The sequence below is a fragment of the Tachysurus fulvidraco genome, chromosome 8 (genome assembly GCF_022655615.1).
Source record: "Tachysurus fulvidraco isolate hzauxx_2018 chromosome 8, HZAU_PFXX_2.0, whole genome shotgun sequence".
Taxonomy (NCBI): Eukaryota; Metazoa; Chordata; class Actinopteri; order Siluriformes; family Bagridae; genus Tachysurus; species Tachysurus fulvidraco.
Window position 1 is genome coordinate 20,664,149 of NC_062525.1, and position 10,189 is coordinate 20,674,337.

General features: G+C 39.5%; 1 protein-coding gene across 1 annotated transcript; it reads right to left on the minus strand.

The window, feature by feature from the left end:
- Positions 1-4,644: 4,644 nt before the first annotated feature.
- Positions 4,645-5,477, minus strand: LOC113662190 (gap junction delta-3 protein). Its single transcript, XM_027176924.2, has one exon. It carries the CDS (start codon positions 5,475-5,477, stop codon positions 4,647-4,649), a length of 831 nt encoding a protein of 276 aa, XP_027032725.2. The 3' UTR covers positions 4,645-4,646.
- Between the last annotated feature and the right edge of the window lie 4,712 nt (positions 5,478-10,189).

Genomic DNA, 10,189 nt, shown 5'->3' on the forward strand with positions numbered 1-10,189 from the left:
CAGTATCTCCTCTTTTTTCTTCAGAGTCTTCTTTATCTCTGTGTTCTTTATAGCTGTGCTAATTGTTGCCCAAGCCCCTAAAACGCACACATGGTAGTAAAGAACCATTTTGTCAGGTGAGATTTCTCCTCCTCTAGCTGAGTGATGGTCTCCACTGTCTTTTGGTGTTTCGTCTCAGCTTTAGCCAGAGAGACTGTTAAAGTTAAGGTTTAGTTACTTTAGTTACTATTCAGACACTCATGTTTAAGGGGAAAAAGGAGAATTCGTCCCAAAATTTGACCGTACAAGATTTCACACACAGGTCACAATAACATTCACAGTTTCAAGTATTTTTTCCTTTATTAAGTCCTTTATTTTCTCACAAAATGCCTTTATTCATAAATAAACATTAGAGTCTAAATATTGTAAATCTGAACCTGCGATTCTGCTGTTAGTAAGAGACTTTAAATGTAGACTATAGGGTTAAAGTTAGGAGCAGAACAAACTTACCTCTGTGGGTCGGACCAGAGCCGGTTCGTTGGCCTGTTTACACACTGGGTCTAAATGCAAAGAAAAAGCTATCACACGTCATCGTCTGTGTGTTGAATTCCACACAAGCAGTGTTTTCCGCTTCTGATCCTGGTGAACCGGGACTGTATATTTTCACACCTCCAGTGTCACCCATATGAGGATGAGGTTCCCCTTTGAGTCTGGTTCCTCTCAAGGTTTCTTCCGTTACCATCCAAGGGAGTTTTTCCTTGCCACAGTCACCTAAGTCACCTCAGACTTCCTCATTGCTGTTAAATACAAATACATTTAAATATATCTAATATTCATCCTTATATTAACTTTATATTAACCTTTGGTTTTATGTTTATGTTCTGTAAAGCCGCTTTGAGACAATGTCAATTGTTAAAAGCGCTATACAAATAAATTGGATTTGAAATTGACCCTCTAAAAACACAGCATTGATGTTTAGTATGCACATGTCTACTGTGGGCTAAGGTTTAAGTACCCATTGACTGATTTTATTACACATCCATGAACCAGCATCATAATTTAGTGTTTATTTTTGTCTTCAAATTTTTGTCTCGTCTTATTTTACACCCAATAAACTAAACACGCAATAAACACGCTGAAAAAAAATTATTACACGACAATGACTATTAATGCAACGTTGCTGCAAACCATCACCCTCTCTAACTGCTGGATTTGTTTCACAAGACGAAAAATGAGAAGAAATTGTGTCTCATATGCGAAGGTGTCATGATAGCAAGGATAGCAAAGTATCTAGAAACCAGCAAATTTCTCACAGGTTTAACTTGATTGCAAAAAAAAAAGATTTTTAAGAGACTTAAGAGTTTCTCAGGAAGAGAAAATGGCTGACAGGTAAAGAGGGAGAAGATATGTATTGTATACAATATGTAATAATGATAGTGAGTTAATAAAGATGATACAGATTAGATCATGTAGGGATTATTTTTGTGACCAATCATAAGAGATATCATATAAGAGCGTATCATTTAGAGATACGCTAACGTCTCTGAAACCGAGCCGAAATGCAATAGTGGCAGAAATGATATAATTTGTCTAGAGATGTAGGAGATGTTTACATTTCCATTACATTTTTAACATACAGATGTTAATGCATCTCTAATATAATCAGTCATGAATCACATAAAGCCTCAAATATATTAACATAGAGACAACATCAAGGGTTATAATAGACCAGATTTTAAAAGCACTCCTTTGTTTTTTTTTACTGTGCAACCATCACAAATTCAAAAAAATGTGTCTTAAATAATAACAGGGTTTGTTCAGAGCTGCTCTGAGGTCCTGAATCACTCTGAAGATAAGATTCCTAGTAAGAAATTTTTAAGTTAAATTATGAGCTCGCTAATAATTTTTGACATTATTAGAATCTTTATGAACACGGGCCCTGGAAAGCAGAACACATATCTGATCTTGAGTAGTATAAGATGGAATCTCTGAATCAACATCATGAAAGAGGAGCCTGAAGACATTGACAGCAATTAGCATACGGTCTTATCCAGAGCAACTTACATTTTAAGTTGCAGTGGCAGCTTGGTGGACATAGGAATCAAACTCACAACCTTCCGATAGGTAGCCCAACACCTTAACCACTAGGCTACCACATCCCATGAAGAGGATTCATGCAGGGAAGTGATTGGTCTTAATACTGAAACTCCACCACACTTGGTTCAAAAATGAGAAGACATTGCTGACAGAAGTGGCGAGAAGGAACCAGGGTTAACCATAGCAGCTGATCATACAATTTACAGTGCGAAAATACAGGGAAGAAATTTGGAAATCAAGAATTTCAAGGAATCAGAATTTGTCAGTCTGTTTGGTCTGTTGAGTCCATGTTGAGTAATTAAGCTACCAAGCTGTCAAAGCAAAACCTCTGAATGAATAAATCCTGTTGCAGGACGAGTGTGATTTAAAGCAGTGGTTCCCACACTTTTTCTTTCAAGTGTCCCCTATTTTAACATTCAAAATCTTTGTCGTCCCTCATACAACCCTTTTACCTTAAAACGTGTAACTACAACATGCAGCATGGAAGTCGTGGCCTAATGGTTAGAGAGTTTGTCTCCTAACCCTAAGGTTGTGTGTCCGAGTCTCGGGCCGGCCACGACTGAGGTGCCCTTGAGCAAGGCATTGAAACACCCCCACCCCCACCCCAACTGCTCCCTGGGTGCCGCAGCATAAATGGCTGCCCACTGCTCCGGGTGTGTGTTCACGGTGTGTGTGTTCACTGCTGTGGGTGTGCACTTTGGATGGGTTAAATGCAGAGAACAAATTCTGAGTATAGGTCACCGTACTTATCCGTATGTCACGTCACTTCACTGTTCAGTGGTTCAGGAGCACAGTTGTTTTTAACAAAAAATTATGAGCAAACAACAGAAGCAAAATAAAATTTATTAAAGAAAAAGATAAAATAATCAGAAAATGTATGTACTGTTTTATAAATTATTATCCTAAAATTTGTAAAAACTAAAAACATACATCATTTAAATTAGAAGCAATAATATTTCCAAATGAACTCCATATTTTAATTAGGAATATTTAGATGTACGCTATTGCTTGTATTCCTGACTGAATAAACCCTTGAATAATTGTGAATTATTTCTGTCTTTCTGGGCTAGAGACTGGATATTAGGAATGTTTGTGACAGCCAGACGAAAGTCAGACAAACCACTTCTTTAGACATTTCTTATTAGTTTAGGTTGTATTTTGTTCTAAAGTCGTGTTTAATATTTAAAATACTATTATTTAGCTGCATAAAGTCCAACACAATTTCAGTTCTGTTTTCAAAATGAATATTACCTTTATCAGGGGGAGATTCTAGGGTCAGAGCTTTAGTGGTGCTGAGCACCTGATGAGCCCCACTGTTACCACCCACCCTCTTTTCACACAAAAACAAAAATATGTATATTGTAAAATAACGTTATCATTTTAATATTGATTCAACTAACTCCAAAATCCAGATTTTTTTTTCTTTTTTGAGACCTTTTCAGAACACCAGTTTAATTGTGAGAGTTCACATAGACAGACACACACACACACACACACACACACACACACACACACACACACACACACACACACACACACACACACACAACAGCCCCCTGTAACAAACACACAACCTTCTTCACTCAGCTGCTTTGACCGTTAACTCCATGTGCCTCCTTTTGTATCAACAGTCATCAGATTGGTTAGATTAGATTCAACTTTATTGTCATTGAACAAAGTAACAGATACTTGGACAACAAAATGTAAATCATCTTCTGTAAATTATTTACAAATGGCCATCTATCAAAACTTTAAACTTGACCAACAGAGACACACGTACGCACTACAGGTACGCAGTTTATTTGTCACGCTGCTGTTTAATGTTTCACGCTCTAGAGCAGTTAATAAACAGAACTGCACGCGTCTTGCGGAAGAACATTGTAACCGGCGCTACTTCTCTCCGTTTATGACTATGGACGAGTCACACAGGTCCTGTGCTACTCCACAGCGGCGGCGACGCGCTGGACTAAAATAGTCCGAAAATGTTTTTATTATCATCCTTACCAAAGGTAATCCTTTTTTTTTTAAATAGAAAATATGCTATTTCAGTCTTGCTGAGGCCATTAGCGTGTGTGCCATGGGACTTGTAAGTAACAATTTACTAATAAATAACAGAATCCATGTGAATGAAAAAAGTTTGGAGACCCCTGTAATAAAATAAAGATGACTGGTGTTGTATCATATCAGTAACTTTTTCACCACACAAAGTCCCCTGGGTGCTTTATCCCTCTTATATCCCAGCAGTGTTTTAGCATTAAAGTTTAATTTTAGATATAAAACTCACATTCATTTAATTTAGCTTTATTTAGTGCTGGACGTGTAAATATCACGTTGTGAATATGTTTGGAATCTCAGTTACAACACAAATGCTTCTACAAATTGTTTAAACATCTCTTTACAGAATTCACACACAAAAGTGTGATGATAAAATACTCAAACATGATTGGCTGATTATATAGCTGTATAAATGTGCAGGTGTACATGTGTTCCTTATGAAGTTTATCAGCTGCATTTACAAATGAATATACAGATGTGTACATTACATAAACATCATTTGAAAATTCTGGTCCTTACACTATCAGTTCTCCGAAGCTCTTGTCTCTGATACTGGATTTCCTTAAGCCTGTGCTTACCCTTGATTTATTGTTTCTTCCAGGAAACCGCAGCACATGCCTGGTTCTGCCTGACTTCAGACCACTGGCTTGACTCCTCTCATGCTTAGTCTTACCAACCTTACCAATATCCTCCCTTACCAAGGACTTCAACCCCTTAGTGCCTTTCATAAACCACTTGAAGATGATGTGAACAAATTCGGCCAGGCTAGAGACAGCTGAAAGTATTCCAATGGCGAAGTAGAAGAGCAGGAAGACTGTCTTCTCCATAGGTCTAGAGGTAAAACAGTCCACAGTGTATGGACATGGAAAGCGACTGCAGGGAAACTGAGCCTCAACGCGAAAGCCGTACAGTTTCCACTGTCCAATCAGGAACCCCACCTCAGACAACATCCGGAAAGCTACATTGATTAGATAGAGACGCTTGAGATGAAGATCCCGCTTTGCTTTAAGTATGGTGGATTCTTGAGGGAGGACCTGGTGCTTCTTGTGGTGGTGCATGGCATACATGAGGAACACAAGAGCAGGGGTAGAGATGAGCACAATGTGGAAGACCCAGAAGCGATACTGAGAGATAGGGAAGGCATGGTCGTAGCAAACTTGCTTGCATCCTGGCTGCAATGTGTTGCAAGAAAACTCCTCTTGTTCATCGTCAAACATGTCGCTGGCCACTGTACCGAGGATCAGCATCCTGAAGACCAGCATGAGGAGCAGCCAGAGACGACCCAACATGGGTGAGTGCGCCTGCAGTGACCCAAACAGTTCACTGAGAAAACCCCAGTCAGCCATGGTTGAGGGTGGAAACAAACAGGAACAATGATTTTGGACTAGAAAGCTTTATGAGTCCGTGTTGAATTTTGCCAGCTTGTTTGTTTCAAGATCATCTAAATCTTCTCAAGGTCTGACCCAAATCAAATGAAAGAAAAAGTGATCCATGAAGTTCTGCTAAGCCTTCCAGAGGTAAGACATAACTTTGTTAGGGATAATATTCCACAAAATATTCTTCAAACTCCAAGTTTCCACTAAACTGAGTACCACTTCATATAGAGGAAAAGTGCCATGTTTGTCAAGAGATGCTCTTCATTGGTCTCCTCGACAGAAAGGCACAGTCTATTTCTTGCGTACTTCCATATCCCAATAGTAAGCCTGCACATAACAGCCTGGTCATGGTTGTTTTTTACCAAACCGAGCTGCAGTTAAATATCTTATAAAGAGGAAGACGGAAATCGGCTTTGATGTTTGGAGCAAGTCCTAAGTGAAGTGGCATGGAAATAGCGGTCATATCCTTATCAGTATTTTCAAAGGTTTCAAACAAAGTTTGTGTTTATACTGCTTAATGAGAGCTTCCAGCTGCTGGTAACAGCAGGAAATGGTGTGGCTGAGAGTATCTACTAAAAGGGGAAAGTTTGCCACATCCTGAGATTTCAGATATTTTTTAAACATTTTAGAAAATGAAATTTTTTTGGAGCAATCAGATCCATGTGTAGATTATTTATAACAGTCCAGTCTCATATTCCTGCTTTTGCAGGACATATGAGGAACCCAAAGTTCTGGTCTGCTGTACTTCTACTTCTGAGGCGTTTTTCCACTTATCATTGTTGCACAGTGTTCCCTGGAATCAGCCTTGCCTTTTCTTCTTTGACCTCTCCTTAAATAGGTGCTTCTATTATATTTATATACTTCTATTATATTTATATTACTATAATATTATATTTCCAATAATGGTGGTTATTTATGTTGGTTAACTGCCTTTTTTTTTCTTTACTTTTTTTTTTTGTTTAAATGCAAGGCTTAAAATTTCACAAAATGCTGCAACTGTAGTACTACAACGTACCACAAGGTGGCAGAATTGTTTCAGCTTTTTCTGAAAGCTCACTGTATTAAATAATGAGCACAAACAATAGCAGAACAAATAGCAAAAGTGTGTATGTCCTTCTAAAATGGACCACCTTCAAAAAGACGTTGGACAATTTTCTTCTTTGTCGTCATCCTGGTGTCCCGGTGCTGCACATTATGGTACAATATAAACCTTGCTATTGTCAGGACTACCATTATATATATAAATATAAAATGAACGCCTCCTGATTTTGCCAGTGCTTTATTGTAAAGCTGAATTTAGGTTGATGGTTATATTTATAATGTGGGCTAATTCACCGCTTAAGAATGATGGAATAAAAAAAGAAAGTGGGACCGGGACTTGCACTCACACACTAATACTCATGCACACACTTCTCTCCCTCAGGGCAGCAGCAGTACATATACCGAGGCCTTGTTCTCCTTTGATCTGCATGGAAAGGGAATTATAGATGCCTTTTACATAACTCTTATTCTGCCCAATGTGGAAAAATGTTATCAGTTCAAGTTTTTCCTCTCTTTTGCTCTTTTCTCCCCTTTCACGGTCTCTTAAATCCATGCGGGCTTGTTGCAGTGTCTGGTAGAGAATTTAGGTCATCCTATCATCGAGTGATTCCCTTCACGGAAGAGAGAAGAGAGAAGGAGTGCTTTCACTCTCACTCTTTTTCCCACAGTGGTTTTCCCGGTTCATTCTCTCTTGGGTCTTCATGCAGGCTTTCTCTAGATTTTTGCCTTTCTTGTGTCCTGCCTGTAAAGCAGTCAGTGCATGTATGTAGACTCCTGTCCTTTGCGCTGTAGTGCATCTTCTAATATGATCTGACAGAGTGAAATACTGGTATACTATTAGTGTGTATGTATTTGCACACATCAGACTAGAAATGAATGAAATCATTTTTTTAGTTCTACTTGGATAAAGACAAGCCACTCGTATGTTTGGTTGTTAGCATATGAAAGCAAGAGGAGGATTACATGCAGATTGACTTTGCTCCAGGATATACAGGTTTTGGGGTTTGGGCTTGTTGTGTTACTGATACTGAGCTTCAGACCAGATGGCGTACAGTCAATCTCAATTCTTTGCCAAGAGAAAGAACAATGTGTGGATAGAAAAGGTTGCCATAAAGAGGGTGATGTAAGAACATGAGACAAGATTCTATGTGGATCCATATCTTAACCACAGAAAAAGCACATTTACCTCCTCGATCAAAGGAGAACCTTTTATTTATTTATTTATTTACATACCAACCACAGGAGTATTCTAAAATACCCAGAGCATAGAAGAGTCATTTTTTCTAAAATACTCTGCCCTTAATATAAACCTGTCCCTGAAAATATCCCAATATTGCAACTTAAAATATCCCTAACAATGACGTCATCATAATCTAAAATGCCCTTACCAGGGAACTGAGAAAACTACCTCAACCTCGAGAGAATCGTCCTGCGATTATACCCTTACCGAAGGTTTGCTACAATACTCCAGTTACATTAGAATCATCGTCTAAAATACCTCATATGCAGGAGAATTGTACTTGAAAATATGTTGTGTGGCTTAAAACACGGACTTCTGACAATTCAGACACTAAGGCATGAAGGTATTGGTCCAAATTGGTGTTGCTGTGCACTGAGGTAGATTTCAGGGCTGTGTGCAGGCCACTCATGTTCTTCCACACCAGCCTTAGCAATCTATATCTTTATGGACCTTACATTGAGCATGTGCATTGTCATGCTGGAAAAGCTTTGGCTATGTCCAATAGTTCCAGTGAAAGGAAATGTTAATACTAAAGCTTATAAAGGCAGTCTAGAACTTTCCAACTTTGTTTAAGCAACAGTTTATGCAAAGACCCTCATGTGCATGTTATGGTCATGTGTGCAAATACTTTTGGCCATATAGTGTTTCCTGAGCTCTGGAGACTAATCCTTTAAAAAACCCAAACCTGAGGTAAATTGCCCTCTGAAGTATCCTTATTTTAGGAGAATCGTTCTCCTAAATACCCTGACCTGAACAATGTTTGTGTACGTACATTTTTGTGTTGAAGCCGTTCCAGGCCGAGTTTCTTAGTGCATGAACAGGTGAGTCTTTGACGTGTGGTGGAGTGACGGCTGGTTCTCCAGGGGGAGCCAGGAGAGCACATCCTGACAGCTGAGCCTGAAGCCCCCATCCCAGGATAACCTTTACAGCGGGACCTGCCTGTCAGGCAGGAGCTTTCGTCATCTGTTGCCCTTTTTCCCCAGAGTGCTGCCAAATATGATGTGACATGAGCGGAGGAGAGGAGGAGAAAGAAGGCCAAGGTGTTGTTCTGCACCATCCCGAGGCAATGACTTTATGCACCTATTCATGTACACATTCACATGCTAGCATCCCAAACTGCTGTATGATTTGTTTCACTGTTTAGCAGGTGATCCGAATGTTGCCCAAATCACACATCGATCCTGGCGGGAGATGTGTGGATCAGATTAGACTTTGGTAAAAAGCCAAGAAGTTGGTTAGATCCACAGTCTGTCTTCTCATAAGATCAAGCAAAGAGGGGAATTGTTTGGGGAAGGTTTTGGAAACAGAAGGAGACAGTTTGGACATTTCACCCGCCTGTCTGGGCTTGTGATACTCTATCAAAAGCGCTCATTTCCTGCTGGCTCTTGTTGTTTCTACACTAAATATGAGCATTTAATGGAGAACAAGGAAGGAAACCGGGCCAACCTTCTGTCATCAGAGAGAGAGAGAGTGTGTAAGAACTAATATCCAATTTTCCCCAAACTTTTTCTACTACATTTAGGAACAGATTCGTTGTTGTTGGTTTTTTTTTTAAAAAATTATTCTTGTTCTCATTGGTTCTCTTTTTTGCTATTGTGCCAAAGGTCAGATTCTGCAGATTTCTAACAGCAGCTGCTGCTTTTGGTTTCTGGTTATATGACGATATTGGAGTTTCTGTGTTTAGAGACGTGTGGTGGTTGACCACTTCCTCTTTGTAAAGCTGCACGCTTCTCTCATACTTCACCACCGCTACACGAACCTGCCGTTGATCTATCGCATGTAGATGAGCTTCCTCGTCGTATTGGAATGACTTAAGGTAAAATGATGGAGATGATGTAGAACGTTAAAGAGGGTGAGAAGTCATCGTAGCTTTTAGCTCAGGTTACTGAAATCGGTTGCAGATCTTCTCCCAGTGTCTCTTTGGGTTTCCTTCAGGTTCTCCCATTTCTTCATTGCTCCCAAAAATATGCCACTATGCTAAAAATCCCCTCTTGGCAAGAATGAGTGTGTGAAAGTGTGTGTCTGTCTCTTCAATGCGTTGGCATCCCGTGAACGATGTATTCCGAAATGTAAGTCGCTTCTCTAGTTTAAACACGTGAAAAATGGCAATTATTATGTAATGTGTGGTTAAGAGTAAATATCAAGTACCGTTACATAAGTGCATAACTAGACGTCTCCACTCACAGGAACATGCTCTTTGGCCTGTTCCAGATGCATGATGTTCACAGAAAACCACTAGCTAGTTTTGGTTTGATTGGCAGTGGAAAGAATGTTTAGCTTCTCCCACTCAGAGAGCTGCTTTGGTCCCGAATGGATGTGGCATCTCCAGGATTCAAATTCCTGACATTATATGTTAGGTATTATTAAGGATCCGTCCCATCTCAGGAAACGTGGAGTTTTA